The 23,642-nt window shown below is 44.6% G+C and overlaps 1 protein-coding gene and 1 long non-coding RNA gene across 2 annotated transcripts in view; one reads left to right on the top strand and one right to left on the bottom strand.

Annotated features, from left to right (window-relative positions):
• dync1i1a (dynein cytoplasmic 1 intermediate chain 1a) overlaps nt 1–23,642 on the bottom strand; it is a 236,830-nt gene that overhangs the window by 169,151 nt on the left and 44,037 nt on the right. The window contains exon 4 of the mRNA XM_068004236.1: nt 19,724–19,814. Within this exon, the coding sequence (XP_067860337.1) occupies nt 19,724–19,814 (91 nt within the window). The remainder of the gene's footprint in view (nt 1–19,723; nt 19,815–23,642) is intronic.
• Nucleotides 855–22,440, top strand: LOC137341202 (uncharacterized). The gene is made up of 4 exons (XR_010966983.1): nt 855–1,331; nt 10,079–10,125; nt 18,346–18,452; nt 22,267–22,440. It is a non-coding gene; the product is annotated as an uncharacterized lncRNA (long non-coding RNA).

The raw sequence follows: 23,642 nt of genomic DNA, 5'->3' as shown, positions 1-23,642 counted from the left end.
GGCATAATGTTGAGCATGATACAGGTATTTGTTCTGTATCTGACCAAGGAATAATTGATGACAATGTTGTCTGGCAAAAGTGGCGCAAAGTTCGGCATTGGCACACTCATCTCCATGATAAAAAAAGTTAAAAAAGAGGCATTTTAAAAATTTATTTTTGTCTAATAAACACGCACAGTGTATATATTCAACAGACCAAACACAATTACAACTTTGTCCTATGTCTAGTAGTTGGATAAATATTGGTCTTAAGAAATCCTCAACTTGTTTTCTATTTGTACCACAAGAAAACAATGTAAGAAAATAATTCAGTGTAGGCTCACCATTGATGCAGGTGTTGTATTGTGTAGTTACATGACAACATCGAAGAGCACATCAAGTGTCGTTGTTGTCAGGTAGTATCTACAGGCATAGCTGTAATTGGTTTAGGCTCCTCTCAAGTACATTCATTGACGCAAATATGGTTGCTGTGGGAACATTTAATGTTTAGTGAATGATTTTTGGTAGCACATGGATGAAGGGAAAATATCTGCTTTCACTTTAAACATTGAAATGCCCACAAAAAGAACTATGGTTGTTCTGTGAAAATCATTCATGACGGGCAGTCTCTCAAAGGCCGAACAGCACAGCCTCAAGGCTGTAAACAGTTTTGCTTTCTTTGATCAATCAGAAGCAGGTAGATTTGATAAAGGGCAGATGTTCACTTGGTAAGATTCAAAAAGTGTTTCAATTTAATGGAAGCAATGTAATCAAACTGGAGATCAAAATCCTGTTTACAATTCTGTTTGGATGCCCTTTGGAATAGAATAAATCAACAAACTGAAGAACCTAGGTCAGCCTGCGACAACGGATGAACGGACACCGTGCAACAATCGCCAGACAGGAGGGTTCCCTCCCAGTCAGGGAACACTTCAGCAGTCAAGGACATTCAGCCACCGATCTTCGTGCACGCGTTCTCCAAGGTGGCCTTCGAGACACGCGACAACGCAAAATCGTCGAGCAAAAATTGATAGCCAAGTTCCGCACCCATGAGGACGGCCTCAACCGGGATCTTGGGTTCATGTCACGCTACACGTAACCCCACCAGCGAGAAAAAAAAGTTATCTGTTTTTAATACAATGGACATTCTCTCTCTCTGCCTTTCGGGTCTCATTCTCTCTCTGTCTGAGTAATCTGACCCACTGTGTATTCAGTATACTGGGATGTAATGTTTTCCGTGGCTAACCTGTCTGAACACCAACGACACCTTTGATTGCTGTGATTGTCTCCCAGCCTAATATATGATATGCGGTTTTAAAACCCTTCACTCACTCACTCACCTGACGAAGGAGGTAAGCTCCGAAAGCTTGTGATTTTCAAATTAAACTGTTGGACTATAACCTGGTGTTGTAAGATTCCTTACAATATCCCTTTTATCATTTAATCATTCCTGCCCTACACCCTATCACAGACCTTCCCTTTTGTTCTTTCCTCCCCTCCCCTCCCTTCCCCCCCCCCCCGCCCAACCTTTCCCTGGCTCTGTACTTGCTTAAAAACTGTGAAATCTTTCACTTCTTCCAGTTCTGACCAAAGTTCATTGAATTGTCAACTCTGTTTCTTTCTCCACAGATGCTGCCCGACTTGCTGAGTATTTCCAGCATTTTCTGTTTTTATTACACCTCTCACCATCACTTTCTCTCTCACTCCACTGATCCGCTTCCCATCTCTTTCCTCACTTTCTCACTCCATTTCTAGTCTTCCTCTGCTCTATTTCTCATCATTCTCTCTCCTATCTGCTCTGTTTTTTGTCTGTCTCTTTCTCTCTTTGCTCAGTTTTCATCTCTCCACTTCACTATTTCCTCTCTACCTCCCCATTACCCCTCTCGTTTCAGTGCTCGGTCTCTCCTGCGCGTACTCCTTCTGGGGGGGTCAGCGAGAGAGAGGGAGGGGGGGTCAGCGAGAGAGAGGGAGGGGGGGGTCAGCGAGAGAGAGGGAGGGGGGGTCAGCGAGAGAGAGGGAGGGGGGGTCAGCGAGAGAGAGGGAGGGGGGGTCAGCGAGAGAGAGGGAGGGGGGGTCAGCGAGAGAGAGGGAGGGGGGTCAGCGAGAGAGAGGGAGGGGGGGTCAGCGAGAGAGAGGGAGGGGGGGTCAGCGAGAGAGAGGAGGGGGGGTCAGCGAGAGAGAGGGAGGGGGGGTCAGCGAGAGAGAGGGAGGGGGGGTCAGCGAGAGAGAGGGAGGGGGGGTCAGCGAGAGAGAGGGAGGGGGGGTCAGCGAGAGAGAGAGGGAGGGGGGGTCAGCGAGAGAGAGAGGGAGGGGGGGTCAGCGAGAGAGAGAGGGAGGGGGGGGTCAGCGAGAGAGAGAGGGAGGGGGGGTCAGCGAGAGAGAGGGAGGGGGGTCAGCGAGAGAGAGGGAGGGGGGGTCAGCGAGAGAGAGGGAGGGGGGGTCAGCGAGAGAGAGGGAGGGGGGGTCAGCGAGAGAGAGGGAGGGGGGGTCAGCGAGAGAGAGGGAGGGGGGGGTCAGCGAGAGAGAGGGAGGGGGGGTCAGCGAGAGAGAGGGAGGGGGGGTCAGCGAGAGAGAGGGAGGGGGGGTCAGCGAGAGAGAGGGAGGGGGGGTCAGCGAGAGAGAGGGAGGGGGGGTCAGCGAGAGAGAGGGAGGGGGGGGTCAGCGAGAGAGAGGGAGGGGGGGTCAGCGAGAGAGAGGGAGGGGGGGTCAGCGAGAGAGAGGGAGGGGGGGTCAGCGAGAGAGAGGGAGGGGGGGTCAGCGAGAGAGAGGGAGGGGGGGTCAGCGAGAGAGAGGGAGGGGGGGTCAGCGAGAGAGAGGGAGGGGGGGTCAGCGAGAGAGAGGGAGGGGGGGTCAGCGAGAGAGAGGGAGGGGGGGTCAGCGAGAGAGAGGGAGGGGGGGTCAGCGAGAGAGAGGGAGGGGGGGTCAGCGAGAGAGAGGGAGGGGGGGGTCAGCGAGAGAGAGGGAGGGGGGGTCAGCGAGAGAGAGGGAGGGGGGGTCAGCGAGAGAGAGGGAGGGGGGGTCAGCGAGAGAGAGGGAGGGGGGGTCAGCGAGAGAGAGGGAGGGGGGGTCAGCGAGAGAGAGGGAGGGGGGGTCAGCGAGAGAGAGGGAGGGGGGGTCAGCGAGAGAGAGGGAGGGGGGGTCAGCGAGAGAGAGGGAGGGGGGGTCAGCGAGAGAGAGGGAGGGGGGGTCAGCGAGAGAGAGGGAGGGGGGGTCAGCGAGAGAGAGGGAGGGGGGGTCAGCGAGAGAGAGGGAGGGGGGGTCAGCGAGAGAGAGGGAGGGGGGGTCAGCGAGAGAGAGGGAGGGGGGGTCAGCGAGAGAGAGGGAGGGGGGGTCAGCGAGAGAGAGGGAGGGGGGGTCAGCGAGAGAGAGGGAGGGGGGGTCAGCGAGAGAGAGGGAGGGGGGGTCAGCGAGAGAGAGGGAGGGGGGGTCAGCGAGAGAGAGGGAGGGGGGGTCAGCGAGAGAGAGGGAGGGGGGGGTCAGCGAGAGAGAGGGAGGGGGGGTCAGCGAGAGAGAGGGAGGGAGGGGGAAAGAGAGAGAGGGAGGGGGGGGCAGCGAGAGAGAGAGGGAGGGGGGGGCAGCGAGAGAGAGAGGGAGGGGGGGCAGCGAGAGAGAGAGGGAGGGGGAAAGAGAGAGAGGGAGGGGGGGCAGCGAGAGAGAGAGGGAGGGGGAAAGAGAGAGGGAGGGGGAAAGAGAGAGAGGGAGGGGGAAAGAGAGAGAGGGAGGGGAAAGAGAGAGAGAGGGAGGGGGGGCAGCGAGAGAGAGAGGGAGGGGGAGAGAGAGAGGGAGGGGGAAAGAGAGAGAGGGAGGGGAAAGAGAGAGAGGGAGGGGGAAAGAGAGAGAGGGAGGGGGAAAGAGAGAGAGGGAGGGGGAAGAGAGAGAGGGAGGGGGAAAGAGAGAGAGGGAGGGGAAAGAGAGAGAGGGAGGGGGAAAGAGAGAGAGGGAGGGGGAAAGAGAGAGAGGGAGGGGGAAAGAGAGAGAGGGAGGGGGAAGAGAGAGAGGGAGGGGGAAAGAGAGAGAGGGAGGGGGAAAGAGAGAGAGGGAGGGGGAAAGAGAGAGAGGGAGGGGGAAAGAGAGAGAGGAGGGGGAAAGAGAGAGAGGGAGGGGGAAAGAGAGAGAGGGAGGAAAAAGAGAGAGGGAGGAAAAGAGAGAGGGAGGAAAAAGAGAGAGGGGGTAAAAGAGAGAGGGGGGGAAATGATGGACTGGGTGTGTGACCACATGCAACAGAGAGTGAGAGCACGTGAGAGTTAGCAAGCGGTCAAGGGGTGAGGGAGGGGAGGGGTAAGGAGAGGACGGACTGTGAATATTGCCTTACTGGGGATGGGGTGGCAGCCTGGACTTTTTTCTACAAACTGTTGCGGAAGGGGTGTGGGAAGGGCCCTTTTTTTGCCATTAGCAAGGGACAGGCGTGGTGGATGATTTTGCTTCGGATGGGGGGTTGGGGGGAGGTGGGGGTTCCAGCAGGGTCTTTCCAGTCAGTGTGGGAGTTATTTTTCCATTTAGTGAAGTTTTCTTCCATTTATCGGGGGTGTTTCGGTGTAGGGGTTTGGAATAGCTAGGCGATTCCCAACGGGGATTCTTTAATATAGCGGCTTGTTGGTTGGTGGCTTCTTCTTTGCACAGGAGGCCGATTTTTTGCTTGCTTACGATTCATCTCATCTGTGTTAGGGTGGCAATGCAGAATCCACTTCCCAAGGAATTGCTTTTGGAAGGCCAAAAGGCAGTTCCATAAGCAAGTGTGATCTTTTTACAGAACATGTTCAGCTGTGGCCGGCCACATGACACTTAGATTGTTTTCCTTAAAAACCTTTTTCCCTCATCTATGATCTGGAATCATAGATAAGGGAAAAAGGTTTTTAAGGAAAAGGTATACAAAAAAAAGTTAATTGTAAATATGAAGAAATGTGGAGCACTTCAAATAAAAATTAGCAAGATACTTGACCTCAAGGTTTTTAACAAAACCATCTAAGTGACAAGTTGAATGAGCAGGCAAATACATCGCAGATGCAGTATAATGTGGATAAATGTGAAGTTATCTACTTCAGAAGGAAAAACAGAAAGGCAGAGTATTACTTAAATGGTGATAGATTGGGAAATGTTGATGTACAAAGGGACCTGGGTGTCCTTGTACACCAGTCACTGAAAGCAAACATGCAGGTACAGCAGTTAGGAAGGCAAATAGTATGTTGGCCTTCATTGCAAGAGGATTTGAGTACAGGAGCAAGGATGTCTTACTGCAGTTATACAGGGCCTTGGTGAGACCACACCTGGAGTATTGTGTGCAGTTTTGATCTCCTTACCTATGAAAAGATATACTTGCCATAGAGGGAGTGCAGCGAAGGTTCACCAGACTGATTCCTGGGATGGCAGGACTGTCGTATGAGAAGAGATTGAGTCAACTCAGCATGTATTCACTCGAGTTTAGATGAGAGAGGAGCTCATTGAAACATAAAATTCTGACGGGGCTAGACAGACTGGATGCAGGGAGGTTGTTTCCCCTGGCAAGGGGGTCCAGAACGAGGGGTCACAGTCTCAGGATACGGGTTAGGACATTTAGGACTGAGATGAGGAGAAATTTCTTCACTCAGAGGGTGGTGAACCTGTGGAATTCTCTACCACAGAAGGCTGTGGAGGCCAAGTCACTGAATATATTTAAGAAGGAGTTAGATAGATTTCTAGACACAAAAGGCATCAAGGGGTATGGGGAGAGAGCGGGAATATGGTATTGAGAGCGAGGATCAGCCGTGATCATATTGAATGGCGGAGCAGGCTCGAAGGGCCGAATGGCCTACTCCTACTCCTATTTTCTATGTTTCTATGTGTTTCAATAAGATGAAATAGGATTTTTTTTAAAAACGTGGCTACATATAAAGCTAGAAAATTGATGCATTTTACCTTTTGAAACATTCATATTAATCTCAGATAGACACATATAATAGTATCATAAAATCTGGATTTTAAAATCACTGTATAAATTGCACTATCGTTAGAGAACAAAAAAAGTCTATGTCTAAAAATGCAGCTTTACACAGTAATTGTAGACATTACGAATGAAAATTTCATATTGTGCAAAATAAGTAGCACAGGATGTATTTTTGGTTCATTTATGCACATATGGCCTTGCAACTTATAAACATACTAAGGAGAACATACTTCCCTGAAAATCTATCATTCTATTGATTATATAGCCTTATTATAAACACATGAAATACAAAATCTCGACAGTTTTATTTGATTCTGAACTACGAATACTTTGGCTTTCTTTACTGTAACTCAACATAGGATCATCTGCCACGCACGTGATCCTTTTAACAAGAGTTGTGGGTCATCCACTCAGTTTCACTGTCATTGTTCCTGACTACCATTCAGCCAGACACCAGATGGTTCAAATTACTCCAATGAAACCTCAAAAGGCCCATCAACTGCAGTTCCAATGAAAGTAACTTTTACTGGGAAGGGAATCGTCAAACCTCAACAGCACTAAGACAACAGTCCTTTGTGAACTATCAGCCCAAGTCAGCCAAGAAATATTAACTTAATCATAGGTTAAGTGAATCCCCAAGGGATATAGTTGTATTACATCCATACAACAGTTATTAAAGTATTAACCTATTGCTTTTTTCCTTGGAAGATCTTTGATTTTTTTTAACCATTAAACATGAAAGCAGATTGACGAGGGCTACAAGAAATAATGAAAATTCAGAAAAAAACTGTACACATAATATTTGATGAAAAGAACAATAAATTATTTGTTTCATCAGTGTTTTACAAGATCAATCTGGTAAATATAAGAAAACAGGCGGATGAAGTACTTACAAAATAATAAAATAAGTCAATGGTATATCTTGGTAGTGTCACATTGCCTTTTGCAAGTCTCTGCACCAATAGTCAATCTGTACATCAAAAGCCAGTCACAAAAGTGTCATATGACCTCAACAATGCAGCATGGGATAAAGCTCAGAAGAAGGCAGATGAATTGACAGATCAGATATAACTACTTTACATAAACGATGATGAATGTTTGGAATGGATTGCCCAAGAAGGTTGACAACACAAATAATAATACAATGGAGTTCTCGAAAAGAAGATCAATTGAGGGATGTAGATAGTGAACTGAGTGTTCTGCTTTTGAACTCTGGGGCCAGCTAGATGAACCAAGATTTTATTTTCTGGTCCTATTCATTCTTATTTTGACTGCTCAAATTCCTTTACCCAAAATTGCAACAAAAGAATTTCATTACGTAATCATGTAGAAGAATCAACTCCTAGACTGTCAGTCTCTCAGATTGGAGTGTTCCGACAATGTAAAAGTAACCGCTTCTTTTTAAAATCTGAAAATTGAAGAATATACAAAGTACGTGGCATAAACAGCAAATTATGCAAGCTACTGCCCACTTCACGATGCTTATACACCACTAGCCAGGCCCACTCTTTTGCTGACCACTGCAAAGAATACAACCTACTCTTAATATCAAAGTAAATGGAATAACTAATAAGTGTAGTGCAATACGATCTGTTACTCAACTACATCAAAAACCTCCAATCAATTTCATACAAGTCATGGGGGAAATTTATTCTGATCAGTCACTCATTCTCCCTTCTTGCCAATCACACATACGATTTCCACATGCTCCTCTCCCTTAGGAAATATTCAATTCATTCTTCTGCTACCTGATTTTCCAAAACTTTTTATTCTCTTCTCTCTAAACACACCTTGATAGCATCTCTCCCAAATCATTCAAAACAGTGGCTCACACAAATGAACCTCAGGCACCATGCAAGACTAGATCATAGAAACATAGAAGACTCCAGCATTTTCCCGACTACTGATGTTAGACGAACCGGTCTGTAGTTCCCGGTCTTCTCTCTCCCTCCTTTTTTAAAATAGTGGGGTTACATTTGCCACCCTCCAATCTGCAGGAACTGTTCCATAATCTATAGAATTTTGGAAGATGACAACTAATGTATCCACTATTTCCATGGCTACCTCTTTTAGTACTCTGGGATGCAGATTATCAGGCCCTGGGGATTTATCGGCTTTCAGTCGCATTAATTTCTCCAGCACTATTGTTTTACTAATACTAATTTCCTTTAATTCCTCTTTCTCACTAGTCCCCTGGTTCTCTAGCATTTCTGGGAAGTTATTGTGTCCTCTTCCGTGAAGACAGAACCAAAGTATTTGTTTAATTGCTCTGCCATTTCCCTGTTCCCCATTATAAATTCTCCCGTTTCTGACTGTAAGGGACCTACATTTGTCTTCACTAATCTTTTTCTTTTTACATACTTGTAGAAGCTTTTACAGTCCACTTTTATGTTCCTTGCAAGTTTACTCTCATACTCTATTTTTCCCCTCTTAAATTAACCTCTTGGTCCTTTTTTGCTGAATTCTAAACTGCTCCCAATCCTCAGGCTTGCTACTTTTTCTGGCAACTTTATATGACTCCTCTTTGGATCTAAAACTATCCTTAATTTCTTTTGTTAGCCATGGTTTGGCTGCTTTTCCTTTTGTGTTTTTGCGCCAGAAAGGAATGTATAATTGTTTCAATTCATGCATTCGTTCCTTAAATGTTAGCCATTGCCTATCCACCGTCATGCCTTTTAATGAAGCTTCCCAATGTATCATAGCCAACTCACTCCTCATACCTTCGTAGTTTCCTTTGTTTAGATTTAGGACCCTAGTTTCAGATTGGAATACTTCACTTTCCATCTTCCCTAAAGAACCCCGCACAACAAGATTATTAATTAACCCCTTCTCATTGCACAATACCCAATCTAGGATAGCCTGTTCCCTGGTTGGCTCCTCAATGTACTGGTCTAAAAAAACATCTCATACACACTCCAGGAATTCATCCTCCACAGTATTATTGCTAATTTGGTTTGGCCAGTCTATATGCAGATTGAAGTCACCCATGATTACTGTAGTACCCTTGTTACATGCATCTCTAATTTTCTGTTTGATCCCATCCCCTACATTACCACTACTGTTTGGAGGCCTACAGACAACTCCCACCAGTGTTTTCTGCCCCTTGGTGCTCCTTAACTCCACCCAGACTGATTCTACATCTTGATTTTCTGAGCCAATATCTTTTCTTACTATTGCTCTGATTTCATCCTTTACTAACAATGCCACCCCACCTCCTTTTCCTTTTTGCCTGTCCTTCCTAAATATCAAATACCTTTGGATATTCAGCTCCCAGCCTTGGTCACCCTGCAGCTATGTCTCTGTAATTGCAATTACATCATATCCGTTTACATCTATTTGCGCTGTTAATTCGTCTACCTTATTACAAACATTGAAATGTAAATATACTCCACAACTAATGTTTATAAAAAAAACTGAAATGGCTTGATGGTTGATAAAAAAAAAATTGAAATTATTTTCTTAAAAGTTTCTATGAAACTATATGAAAAGCAATAATGCTGCTGAACTGTAAAGCTTTCAAGTTTAAAGTTACACTAACCTTTCCTTCCTGTAGATCACAGGTTTAAAATCAGAGTTCATAATTAGCTTTGTGCATTCAGATACAGTGCCTTTAGATTTGTCTTTTTAACATTTTTAGACACCTTAACATTGCCAATATTATTGCACACTTTGTTGAAAGGAAACAGTTTCCCCAAACAGAGCAAGAGTATTTGGAAATTCACAATTCTTTTGTTAAATAATGCAAAGAAATGTGATAATGAAATTAAACACCAAGTGATGGTTTCAATAACAATAAATCTCCAACCAATGTGACATAACTCAGTATTCAACATGACATGGCTTCTATTGAGTAAACCAACTTCTCTTAGCATTCATTTTGTATATACATATTTATTTATTATTGGCATTTCACATGCTATTACTCCAAGTGAGAAGGAGGATATACTGCTTTAGAACAAAGGGGATGATATGGAAAGTAACATACAATGTATTATCAGGACCACATATTTACAATGACTGAACAAGTCACAATCTATTTTTATGACATGGTATCCTGGGTGTTACCAGAACTAAGGTGATGTCTGATGAATTGAAATATTAGTCTCTGCCATGGCTTGGATCTCTGGCCACAGTGATATGTCACAAATATTTATAGTTATTTTCTATCCCTATTTTTAGAACATCTTTTTCCAGAAATCCAACACAGCACCATGAATCACATTTCGGTAAGAAAGCTTCCGCCAATGTAACGTTTTTAATTTGTTCTCTAGAATGTGGACAATACTGGCAAGGCAGTAATTATTGCCCATCCCTAGTTGCCCTGAGGGCATTAAGAGTCAACCACATGGTGTGGGACTGGAGTCACATGTAGGCCAGACCAGGTAGGAGTGACATGTCCCCCCCTAGAAGGACATTAGTAGATCAAAGCAGGAAAAGCAGAAAATAATCAACAGGTCAGGCAGCATCTGTGGAGAAATAGAAGTGAATGTTTCAGGTTTTAGACCCTTCCTCAGGACTGGAAGATATTACAGATGAACAGCATTTAAAAAGGAACAGAACAAGGGAAAGGGGTAGAGGAAAATAACCACACAAAAAGAAATAGATTACCGTGAAGTGCTTGAACAACGAACAGAAGATGTTTAAACAGCAGAAGAGATATTAGGAGACAAGAGGCATAAGAGAAATAAGAGACAGGTACGAGGCATCTAGTCTATATGAATAGCTAGAGAGGGATAGACAGAATGGGAAGTTGACTTGTTTCTCCACAGATACTTTTTCGGTTTTCAGATTTCAAGCATCTGCTGTATTTTGCTTTTTGTTTACATCAGTGGACCAGTTAGGTTTTTAAGAAGAAGCAGTCATTTTCATGGTCATTTTTTATGATGTTAACCTACAAATTACCAGATTTATTGAATTCAATTTCAAAAACTGCCATGGTGGGATTTGAACTGTCAAACTCTGGGTTGCCAGTCCAGTACTATAACCACTAGACTACTGTACTCTGAATATAAATTGGGCATAAGAAGTTGTACAAAAGGAAACCAAGTTAACTATCCTTCAGATTTCCTCACCATAGAATAAGTACACATTCTGCATTCAATACCTTTCTTCTTCTCTTCTCCCCATCCCGACCCTCTCATGACCTGGCAGAGATTGGGAACTCATTTTATAGGAAAGCTACATCACAATACATCAATTATACTATTTCACAGGACCTTCTTCAGTGTGCTGCCTGAAAAGGTGATGGAAGCAGATTCAATCGTGGCTTTCAAAAAGGAATTGGATAAATACTTGAAGGGAAAAAATTTGCGGGGCTACGGGAAACAGCGGGGGAATGGGACTAGCTGAACTGCTTTTACAAAGAGCCGCATGGGCTCAATGGGTTGAGTAGCCTCCTTCTGTGCTGTAGCCATTCTATGATTCGGATGTAACCCTTCGTCAGAACGGAAAACTGAAAGACAAGCAAACAATTTAGAAGGACTGGGGAAAAGCGGGGTGGGGGGGTGGGGGGGTGAGGTCGGGAGAAAGAAAAAACAGATACTCCAATCACAGAGAGGAAGTTAATAGTTGAATGACCTCAAGCTGCTCAACAGAAAATCAGAAATCTGTGAAATGATACAAAATATGATTGTTGTGAAGCAATGAAGACAATAAAAGAACAAAAGAAAGTGTAAAGGCATGGGTTAGACCCACACAAGGGAAAATGCACGATAGTGGAGGAAATCGAATAAAAACCCCTGTGGATGCAAAAAGTATGAAATGGAAGCAAAAAAATGCCGGAAGCATAGTAGGGCCGCCAGTGCCGAAAACAGTTAAAAAAAACTAAGCTGCCATCCTGGGTGCAGATCAAACTCTCCCAGCGCCCCCTCCACCCCACAACTGTGTTCTGGCAATAGATCTATACCCAAAAATCAACCTCCCTCTCCTCTCTCGCAGACTTCCCCCATAAGCCCAGCACCCTCGCAGACTTCCCCCATAAGCCCAGCACCCTCTGCTGTAAAGAAAATGGGGCACATAACAAAGATCTGAAGTTACGAAAAAGTCAATGTTGAAACCAGAGTGCACAGGAGAAAAATGGGATACTGTCCCCACCCCCAAAAGGCTATAAATGGAGAGGTCAAAGTAAAAACGAGAAGGAGAATTCAACTGTTGAGCCAAATGGAGCTCAGGATCACATAGGCGGCTAGAAAAAAGATATTGAACATAAGAAATAGGAGCAGTAGCAGGTCAATCGGGCTCATAAGTGGCAAGTAACATTCGCGCCAGACAAGTGCCAGGCAATGACCATCTCAAACAAGAGAGAGTCCAACCACCTCCCCTTGACATTCAACGGCATTATCATTGCCGAATCCCCCACCATCAACATCCTGGGGGTCACCATTGACCAGAAACTTAATTGGACCAGCCATATAAATACTGTGGCTACAAGAGCAGGTCAGAGGCTGGGTATTCTGCGGCGAGTGACTCACCTCCTGACTCCCCAAAGCCTTTCCACCATCTACAAGGCACAAGTCAGGAGTGTGATGGAATACTCTCCACTTGCCTGGATGAGTGCAGCTCCAACAACACTCAAGAAGCTCGACACCATCCAGGACAAAGCAGCCTGCTTGATTGGCACCCCATCCACCACCTTAAACATTCACTCCCTTCACCACCGGCGCACTGTGGCTGCAGTGTGTACCATCCACAGGATGCACTGCAGCTACTCGCCAGGCTTCTTCGACAGCACCTCCCAAACCCGCAACCTCTACCACCTAGAAGGACAACCAGCAGGCACATGGGAACAACACCACCTGCAAGTTCACCTCCAAGTCACACACCATCCCGACTTGGAAATATATCGCCATTTGGAAATATATCATCGTCGCTGGGTCAAAATCCTGGAACACCCTACCTAACAGCACTGTGGGAGAACCTTCACCACATGGACTGCACTGGTTCAAGAAGGCGGCTCACCACCACCTTCTCAAGGGCAATCAGGAATAAAGGCTGGCCTTGCCAGCGTCACCGACATCCCATGAACAAATAAAAAATAAGGTGTGGTCTCACCAAAGTCCTGAACAAATGCAGCAAAACTTCCTCACTCTTCTACTTTTTAAAAAATTCGTTCATGGGATGTGGGCATCACTGGCAGGGCCAGCATTTCTTGTCCATCCCTAATTGCCCTTGAGAAGGTGGTGGTGAGCCGTCTTCTTGAACCGCTGCAGTCCGTCTGGTGACGGATCTCCCACAGTGCTGTTGGGAAGGGAGTTCCAGGATTTTGACCCAGCGACGATGAAGGAACGGCGATATATTTCCAAGTCGGGATGGTGTGCGACTTGGAGGGGAACGTGCAGGTGATGTTGTTCCCATGTGCCTACTGCCCTTGTCCTTCTAGGTGGTAGAGGTCGCGGTAGAGGTGCTGTCGAAGAAGCTTTGGCGAGTTGCTGCAGTGCATCCTGTAGCCACAGCTCGCCAGTGGTGAAGGGAGTGAATGTTTAAGGTGGTGGATGGGGTGCCAATCAAGCAGCTGCTTTGTCCTGGATGGTGTCGAGCTTCTTGAGTGTTGTTGGAGCAGCACTCATCCAGGCAAGTGGAGAGTATTCCATCACACTCCTGACTTGTGCCTTGTAGATGGTGGAAAGGCTTTGGGGAGTCAGGAGGTGAGTCACTTGCGGCAGAATACCCAGCCTCTGACCTTCTCTTGTAGCCACAGTATTTATATGGCTGGTCCAGTTAAGTTTCTGGTCAGTGGTGACCCCCATGATGTTAATGGTTAGGGATTCGGCGGTGGTAATGCCGTTGAATGTCAAGGGGAGGTGGTTAGACTCTCTTGTTTGAGATGGTCATTGCCTGGCACTTGTCTGGCGCAGATGTTACTTGCCACTTATCAGCCCAAGCCTGAATGTTGTCCAGGTCTTGCTACATGCAGGCACGGACTGCTTCATTATCTGAGGGGTTGTGAATGGAACTGAACACTGTGCAATCTTCAGCGAACATCCCCATTTCTGACCTTATGATGGAGGGAAGGCCATTGATGAAGCAGCTGAAGATGGTTGGGCCTCAGACACTGCCCTACGGAGCTCCTGCAGCAATGTCCTGGAGCTGAAATGATTGGCCTCCAACAACCACTACCATCTTCCTTTGTGCTAGGTATCACTCAGCCACTGGAGTGTTTTCCCCCTGATTCCCATTGACTTCAATTTTACTAGGGCTCCTTGGTGCCACACTCAGTCAAATGCTGCCTTGGTGTCAAGGGTAGTCACTCTCACCTCACCTCTGGAATTCAGCTCTTTTGTCCATGTTTGGACCATGGCTGTAATGAGGTCTGGAGCCGAGTGGTCCTGGCGGAACCCAAACTGAGCATCGGTGAGCAGGTTATTGGTGAGTAAGTGCCGCTTGATAGCACTGTCAACGACAAATTCCATCACTTTGCTGATGATTGAGTGTGGACTGATGGGGCGGTAATTGGCCGGATTGGATTTATCCTGCTTTTTGTGGACAGGACATACCTGGGCAATTTTCCACATTGTCGGGTAGATGTCAGTGTTGTAGCTGTACTGGAACAGTTTGGCTGGAGGCACAGCTAGTTCTGGAGCACAAGTCTTCAGCACTACAGCCGGGATGTTGTCGGGGCCCATAGCCTTTGCTGTATCCATTGCACTCAGCCGTTTCTTGATATCACGTGGAGTGAATCGAATTGGCTGAAGACTGGCTTCTGTGATGGTGGGGATATCGGGAGGAGGCAGAGATGGATCATCCACTTGGCACTTCTGGCTGAAGATGGTTGCAAACACTTCGGCCTTGTCTTTTGCACTCACGTGCTGGACTCTGCCATCATTGAGGATGGGGATGTTTGCTGAGCCTCCTCCTCCCGTTAGTTGTTTAATTGTCCACCACCATTCACAACTGGATGTGGCAGGACTGCAGAGCTTTGATCTGATCCGTGGGTTGTGGAATCGCTTAGCTCTGTCTATAGCATGTTGCTTCCGCTGTTTAGCATGCATGTAGTCCTGAGTTGTAGCTTCACCAGGTTGGCACCTCATGTTTAGGTACACCTGGTGCTGCTCCTGGCATTCTCTCCTACACTCCTCATTGAACCAGGGTTGATCCCCTGGCTTGTTGGTAATGGTAGAGTGAGCAATATGCCGGGCCGTGAGGTCACAGATTGTGCTGGAATACAATTCTACTGCTGCTGATGTCCCACAGCACCTCATGGATGCCCAATTTTGAGCTGCCAGATCAGTTCTGAATCTATCCCATTTAGCATGGTGATAATGCCACACAACACATTGGATGGTGTCCTCAGTGCGAAGATGGGACTTCGTCTCCACAAGGACTGTGTAGTGGTCACTCCTACCTATACTGTCATGGACAGATGCATCTGCGACAGGTAGATTGGTGAGGACGAGGTCAAGTAGGTTTTTCCCTCGTGTTGGTTCGCTCACCACTTGCCGCAGGCCCAGTCTGGCAGCTATGTCTTTCAGGAATCGGCCAGCTCGGTCAGTAGTGGTTCTACCAAGCCACTCTTGGTAGAACCACTACTGATGAACATTGAAGTCCCCCACCCAGAGTACATTCTGTGCCCTTGCTACCCTCAGTGCTTCCTCCAAGTGGTGTTCAACATGGAGGAGGCCTGATTAATCAGCTGAGGGAGGACAGTAGGTGGTAATCAGCAGGAGGTTTCCTTGCCCATGTTTGACCTGATGCCATGAGATTTCATGGGGTCCAGAGTCAATGTTGAGGACTCCCAGGGCCACTCCCTCCTGACTGTATATCACTGTACCGCCACCTCTGGTGGGTCCGTCCTGCCGGTGGGACAGGACATACCCAGGGATGGTGATGGAAGAGTCTGGGACATTGACTGAAAGATACGATTCTGTGAGTATGTCAGGCTGTTGCTTGACTAGTCTGTCGGACAGCTCTCCCAATTTTGGCACAATTCCCCAGATGTTAGTGAGGAGGACTTTGCAGGGTCAACTGGGCTTGGTTTACCTTTGTCGTGTCCAGTGCCTAGTGGTCCGATGCCGGTTGATCCGTCCGGTTTTATTCTTATTGTGGCTTTTTTTAAGCGAGATTGTACAACTGAGTGGCTTGCTGAGCTATTTCAGAGGGCAATTAAGAATCAACCACATTGCTGTGGGTCTGGAGTCATATATGGACCAGAACGGGTAAGGACAGCAAGTTTCCTGCCCCCTTGCAATAAAGGCCAACATACCATTTGCCTTCCTAATTGCTTGCTGTACCTGCATGTTAACTTTGTGTTTCTTGTGCAAGGACACCCAAATCTCTCTGATCACCAACATTTAATAGTTTCTCACCATTTAAAAAATATTGTGTTTTTGTATTCTTCCTACCAAAATGAATAACCTCACATTTCCCCACATTGTACTCCATCTGTCTTCTTCTTCCCCACTCACTTAACCTGTCTATACTCCTTCGCAGACTCTCCAGGGGTTAAATTTGATAACCCCCTAACATTCATGCTGCCTGGTCATTTACTGGATATCTGCGAGTAGCCAGGTCTAGCTGCACTATTGAGTGGCTGTTCACCAGCAGGGGGGCCCCCGATATCGCCGAGTGGCTAGCACCACTTAATAGCAGCCTGCACCTCTTATTCGCAAAATATAAGATACGGATCCGCACATGTAAAACGCAGATACAGGTCCCGCCCCTTACAAACTGTTGAGTTATGTTAAAACATTGAATAAAGGTTGCGCATATCCTCCAATCTGCACACCAGTCTTCAATCTGCTGATCTGAGTTTGTATCAGGCCTGCAAGAGTGCGTGCACCAAGGTTCTTTGCTGATGCACTAGAGGCCTTGGTGCAAGAGGTGGACAGAAGGAGGGGCATTTTATATTCGTAGGGGGACAAGAGGCCCTCCAGACATATGCTCAGTGGGAGGCCAGAGTGAGGTCAAGTGGCATCTCCTACCAATGCACCATTAGCCGCATCCATCGCTCCATGCACTTCACACCCCCCACCCCCCACCCCCCCATCACCCACATACTCTTTCAATCAGTACTCAACTCTTCCAACAGATGCTTTCTCTCACCCTCACACACACAACTCACAGGTCATGCACACTGGCATCTATTCAACCATGGCAGGCACATCACCCAAACATGTTGCGGGACACTTACTGACACACGTCCTGCTTTCTTGCAGAAGGTGGCGCATAACAGGAGGTAGCAAGTAGCAGTGGTTCCATGGAACATGAACCTGCTGTCCTCTCAGGATGACAGCATTCCTGTCCCCCCCCTGCCACTCTGCCAGTGCCCTTGCTGTTGCCTGTCAGCTAGCCAGCCTACTCCGTGTTGAAACTTTATTATAGGAACTTAGGAACATAGGAACAGGAATAGGCCATTTCGCCCCTCGAGCCTGTTCCGCCATTCAATGAGATCATGGTTGATACGTGACCTAACTCCATATACCCGTCTAACCAAAGTATTAAGCGATACGGGGCTAACAAAAGTCTACCAATCTCAGATTTAAAATTAACAACTGAGCTAGCATCAACTGCCATTTGCAGAATAGCATTCCAAACTTCTGCCACCCTTTGCGTGTAGAAGACTTTCCTAACTTCACTCCTCCAAGTCCTGGCTCTAATTTTTAGGCTATGTCCCCTAGTCCCAGTATTCAAGTACATGAGACCTCCAAAAACAGGTATAAACGCATCTACAGCCAGAAGCAATAATCCTGCAACTACCCTGTAAGTCCTGCATAATTCCTTTAAACAGCGCTGGTGGGGGGTCCTCCATGCTGTTTATGGCCTGTTCAGCTCTGCGAGGTTAAGACAGAGTGTTGGCTGAAGCGTTGAGTTCCAAAATCATATCTGTCCCTTTAAATCAGCGTTGCACACTAATCTAACGCATATTCTCCTTATTTTACATACTGCCGGCGTTCGTTATCTGTGCGAAAGCAAATGCCCTTACCAAGATGGCATCTGGCACAAGTCACACTAGAAGCATGCACGCGCATTCCGGACACCATTTTGGATCCTTAGGAGGCCCAAATGATAAACCTTTGTGTCCTCCTCACAGCTTACTTTCCCAGCTAGCTTTGTATCGTCAGCAAATACATTACAGTCGGTCCCTCCATCTAAGTCATTAATATAGATTGTAAATAGCTGAGGCCCAAGCACTGATCCTTGTGGCACCCCACTAGTTACAGCCTGCCAACCTGAAAATGACCCGATTATTCCTACTCTCTGTTTTCTGTCCGTTAACAACTCTTCTATCCATGCTAATATATTACCTCCAACCCCATGAGCCCTTACCTTGTGTAACAACCTTTTGTGTGGCACCTTATCGAATGCCTTTTGAAAATCCAAATATACTACATCCACTGGTTCCCCTTTATCTACCCTGCTGGTTACATCCTCAAAAAACTCTAATAGATTTGTTAAACACAATTTCCCTTTGAGATTGGTCATTAAATCTGTGTTTGGTCTCCCAAATATAGAGGACACCACTGTGAGCAGCAAATACAGTAGATTGGAGGAAGTGCATCTAAATTGATGATTCACATGGAAGGAGTATTTGCAGCTCTGGACAATGGCTTGGGAAGAGGTAAATAAAGAGGTGTTACATAGGAAAAAAGTGCCAGAGGAAGGGCAACTAGAAGTTGTAGTACTGACAGAATGAATGGGTAACCATCCCTCTGGAAAACAGAGAACACAGAACTTGCTTTGCAGTGGGATCATGTTGTAGATGTAGAGATGGCAATAGACAATCTGGTGAATGCAGCGGTTGATGGGATCAAAGGCGAGGACAAGGACTCAATCATTGTTGAGGTGGGGAGAGCAGAAGCCTGGGAAATCGGATGGATGCAGTCAAGGGTCCTGTCGACCACCGTCAAAGGGAAATCTTGGCCAGAGAAAAAGAACAGTTCAGAAGCACTTCCCCCCCTTGCACTTCCCGTGCAATTCCAACAGTAGACCCTTTGTCAGAACATAGTTCTTTCTGGGGAGGTGGTCCGTATCTGTTTATTCCCTTTGAGGCTGGCGGATCTACTGTGTATTTTTGACATTTTCTGCTTTCATTTCAGACCTCCTGTTGCACCTTCAGGTTTTTTCTCTTGCCCCCCCCCACCCCACCCATTGTCTTGCCTCTTTCCTTATGTGGACCTCTACTGTGGCTTTTCACTGCTGTAGCTATTTGCACATCCTTTTCTTTTAAATGTATTTTCAGTGCCTCACTGAGATAATCTTTTATATCTAACTGTTTCCTGCTTTTCTATTAAGCAGCTTGTACATCATTCAGCTAATGGTTTCCTCTCTGTGATTAGAATATTTAACATTTATCCTCTCCTTCCCACCCCCACAAACTCTACTAAAATGCTTATCTTTGTTTTCCGTTCTCTTGAAGTGTTACCCCTTTTCACAGATGACAGACCTGTGTGTAATTCCAGCATTTTCTTTTCTCCTTTCAAATTTCCAGCATCTGTGGCGTTTTTTATTAGTAAATATGACATAATTGTTCTAGGACCCATTGAACATTAATAAAATGTATTCACCCCATGCCTTTCCATGTGTAACTGAAGCAAACAGTGGGTGAAGTAGCTTCATAATTTCCTAAACTCATAATAGTCTCCTTTTCTGGCATTAATGGCTGAAAGCACAATTACATGATGTTCAATTATTAAACTGCCAAAAATTATGCTACTGCTTTGCTTTTATTCTTTTCTTTGTGTTAACCAAACCATTTCCCTAAGTGGGTCATAGATCAATCATGCAGGCAATAGTGTCAATGACATCTTGTCAAAATTACACAATGGAATAAAAGTTATATACCGCCCTTGCCAAATCGTCAAAACAAGTTACAAAAAAAAACACAATTACCTTCCAACATGTCCACCATCTCCTGAATCCTGGCTACCAGCTTCACTGGGCGTGCTCACTGATTTCGAGGAGGGAGACATAGGGGTTGGGACTAAATAATGAAAATAACAGGCATCCCATGTTACTAATTGCAGTGGCTGCACTGATGGAGAGCAGTGTTAGACAAGAAACAAAATAAAACAAAACGGGGTTTAAACAAATGGGGAACATGGCAGAAAATGGAATTGAAATGGTAAAAGCCAAAGAAAAAGGAAAGAAAAGAGGGAAGAAAGTCAAATGAATATTTAATTTTTGTTTTTGCAAAAATAATCACTCAAAATGAGTTTGGAATGTGCACATTACAATCATGTTAAAATGCAGCAGGGTTTCAGCTGTCACCATAAAATTATTGTTGTGAAACAATTTGATTTGCACATGCAAATATTCAAAAAAAAGTATGCTACATATTGCAATAATTTCAGAAGCTAATGCCACAACGTAGGCAAACAGCAGAAGCTAGGCCAAGTTGCCAAGAACAAATATGAAACAGAATTGATCCATTGGCAGTTGGTCTTATAAGTTACCTTTCGCTCGAAGATTCAAAAATACATTTAAATAAAAATAATAATTTCAGTTAAATCATTAATGTCCAGAAATCTCTCACTCCACAGAAGCATTAAAAAAGACAATTTTAATTATTTAAACATTTTAACATTGCTGATGGTGATGATCATTTAATCCAATCTACAGAACCAAATCAGAAAACTGACAGGTTCTCATGGGCAGTAATTTTCCTTCACTGAAGCTGCAATTTCTTTGGTTTATGCAGAGAAACACAGATTATAAATGGGTCTGATTTGAGTTTGTTTGTTTGAGTACACATTTAGAGTTAGAGCACTAAAATTTACTGTTCCAATATAGTTAAACAATGTGATCATAACAGTTGTTGACATCACAAATTTCAAAACATTTAATTTTATTCCAATGTAATTGTGAAAAAGCAGTCTTGCTATCAATCATTAAAAAATCTGTTGCTTTGAAGGTACATCCCATTTTCAATTAAACTTAATTTAAGGGGAGTGGGACTAACTGGATAGGGGACTGGGAATAAGAATAGACAATGGTAATGCAGTAGATGTAATATATTTGGATTTTCAAAAGACCTTCGATAAGGTACCATTTAGTAGATTCATGACTAAGGTCAGAGCATGTGGAGTCAGGGGGCAAGTAGCAGAACAGATAGCAAGCTGGCTACAAAACAGAAAACAGAGTAAGGCTTAAAAGGTAGTTATTCAGATTGGCAAAAGGTAGTAAGTGGTGTTCCACAAGGATCGGTGCTGGGACCACTGTTGTTCACCATTTACATAAACAATTTGGACTCAGGAATCGGAAGGACAATTTCAAAATTTGCTGACAACACCAAATTTGGGGGGGGGGGGGGGTTGGTATAGTTAACACCGAGGAGGACTGAGACAAAATGCAGGAAGACATTAATAAGCTTGCTGAAAGGGCGTGTAATTAGCAAATGAATTTGAATATAGATAAGTGTGAGGTATTACATTTTGGTAGGAAGAATAAGGGGGCCACATTATGCTTGGATAATCAGAGTCGAAATGAGGTAGAGGAGCAGAGGGATCTGGGGGTACAGATACACAAATTATTAAAAGTAGGGACGCAGGTTAATAAGGCCATAGAAAAAGCAAACCAAGCACTGGGGTTCATTTCTAGAGGGATAGAATTGAAAAGCAGAGAAGTTATGTTAAACTTGTATTGAACCTTGGTTAGACTACACTTGGAGTATTGTGAACGGTTCTGGTCTCTATAGAAGCACTGGAGAAGGTGCAGAAAAGATTTACTTAGATATAACCTCTCAGCTCTGGTATTATCCATCAGGAAAGATTGAACAGGCTGGGGCTCTTTTCTCTAGAAAAGAGAAGACTGAGGCGTGACCTGATAGAAGTCTTTAAGATTATGAAAGGGTTTGATGGGGTAGACGCAGATAAGATGTTTCCACTTGCAGGGGAGACCAGAACTAGGGACCATAAATATAAGATAGTCACTAATAAATCCAATAGGGAATGCAGAAGAAACCTCTTTATCCAAAGAGTGGTTAGAATGTGGAACTCGCTACCACAAGGAGTAGTTGAGGCGATTAGCATAGATGCATTTAAGGGGAAGTTAGAAAAGCACATGAGGGAGAAAGGAATAGAAGGATACGCTGATAGGGTTAGATGAAGTAGGGAGGGAGGAGGCTCTTGTGGAGCATGAACACTGGCATGGACTGAATGGCCTGTTTCTGTGCTGTAATCTATGTACTTCTATAATAGCTCTTTCAAAGACCCAGCACAGATATGATGGGCCTAATGGCCTTCTTCTGTGCTGTATGATTCTATTCTATAATTAAAAACACTATGCCAGGGAAGACTCAAGTTTGATTTTGTATATATTTAAAAAGGCTTCTGAAAAAGTATATCATTATGTGAATAGATTGTCTAAATTGCAGCTGAAACCCTGTCAGAAAATACAGAACTATATATGTATTTATTTGTACACTTTCTTTCTAGGTATTTGTAAAGGCAAAAACAAACGAAGATCTTCACAAGTCTGAAAACCATGAATTAAATCAAAAACATTTTGAAGAAACAACTGAACAAAAAGCAATTGAACATAAAACACACACTGCACAGCTCACGTTGGGAAAAGCATGTATGATTAAAAAAAATCAACCAAAACATCAATGCATTTATGAAAGTTCAAATATAGATCAATATAATGGTTTTTTCAGTCACCTACTCGTCTATTTTATGGAATTTAATATTAACATTTGAGTAAAGTTTCTGGTCACAGAAGTTCAGCTAAAACAGTAGAGTCAGTTAAAATATGGATGACGGTCACACAGCTTTTATTAATATCCAAATTTTGCAGGTTGAATTCAAAGTTAGATCACAAGAATATAAGCACTTATGACCTGATTTTAAATGAAAGGACTAATAGAAAGAATCAATAAATTTCTTTAGCAATTTTTTCCCCACCAACTCAAAAAAATAAGCCTTGCCTGCATTATCTCATCAGTGTGCAGCTTTACAATTATAACTGCATAAATAAGAATTTTTTCAGGAGACTGCACAATTGTTACATCAAAAGCAACAGCACAAATGGCAGCAAGAAAAACTGATGCCACTAAATGGGTGACAAGTAATAATAACCACGGTTCTAAAGCCAGTACGACTGCATTGATTTTCCTCCAAGAACGTAGCACTTCTAATTTAATTTTTTTTTCTCTTTTGAAACATCTTGCATTATTCAAGATGGAATTTCAATTTCTAAATATATTTCTTAGACCTGTACACCTCTGAACAAAACATAAACATGTCTGCAAACATTTTTTACAATGGGAATTTCCAGAAGTGACCAGCTGCTTTCATTGATGATATATGTACTTTCTCTCCCCACCCCTTCTCCAAAGGCTAGTGAATTTCATTATACAAGATGATTTGAAAAACCAAGAGTTGACACAAAAAAAAATCTGATGGTGAGGTTAGACACTGAACACATGATGCCACAGTGGTGGGACACAGCATTATAATCGCATTCACCCAAGCTGAGTTTTACTGTTCAGCTGCAGTACTGTGGGGAGGTGTCTAGCAGACTCCATGCTCCTCCCCATGAAGGCGGAGGAGGGTAGAAATAAAGGCAGTTAATTCTGTAACATTTTCACTCACCCCCACCCTGGATCCTGATTCAGAGCAGCGTTAGTAGAGGCTGGAGAACAGGTCTCCTCCCCACATTCAGTACACGACACAGGGAGATCAATAAAAATTTAAATGTTGTTTTGTTTCGATTATCCTTGATTTATGAGCACAACAATAAATGTCTCCAAATGTTATTCCATCAAAATAGCATTACTGTCTATCAAATATCTGTCCACTTTCAATAAATC

This window comes from Heptranchias perlo, chromosome 2 (assembly GCF_035084215.1).
Source record: "Heptranchias perlo isolate sHepPer1 chromosome 2, sHepPer1.hap1, whole genome shotgun sequence".
Lineage (NCBI taxonomy): Eukaryota > Metazoa > Chordata > Chondrichthyes > Hexanchiformes > Hexanchidae > Heptranchias > Heptranchias perlo.
The sequence above is the reverse complement of the archived record's forward strand: the minus strand, read 5'-3'. Positions and strand labels throughout refer to the sequence as shown.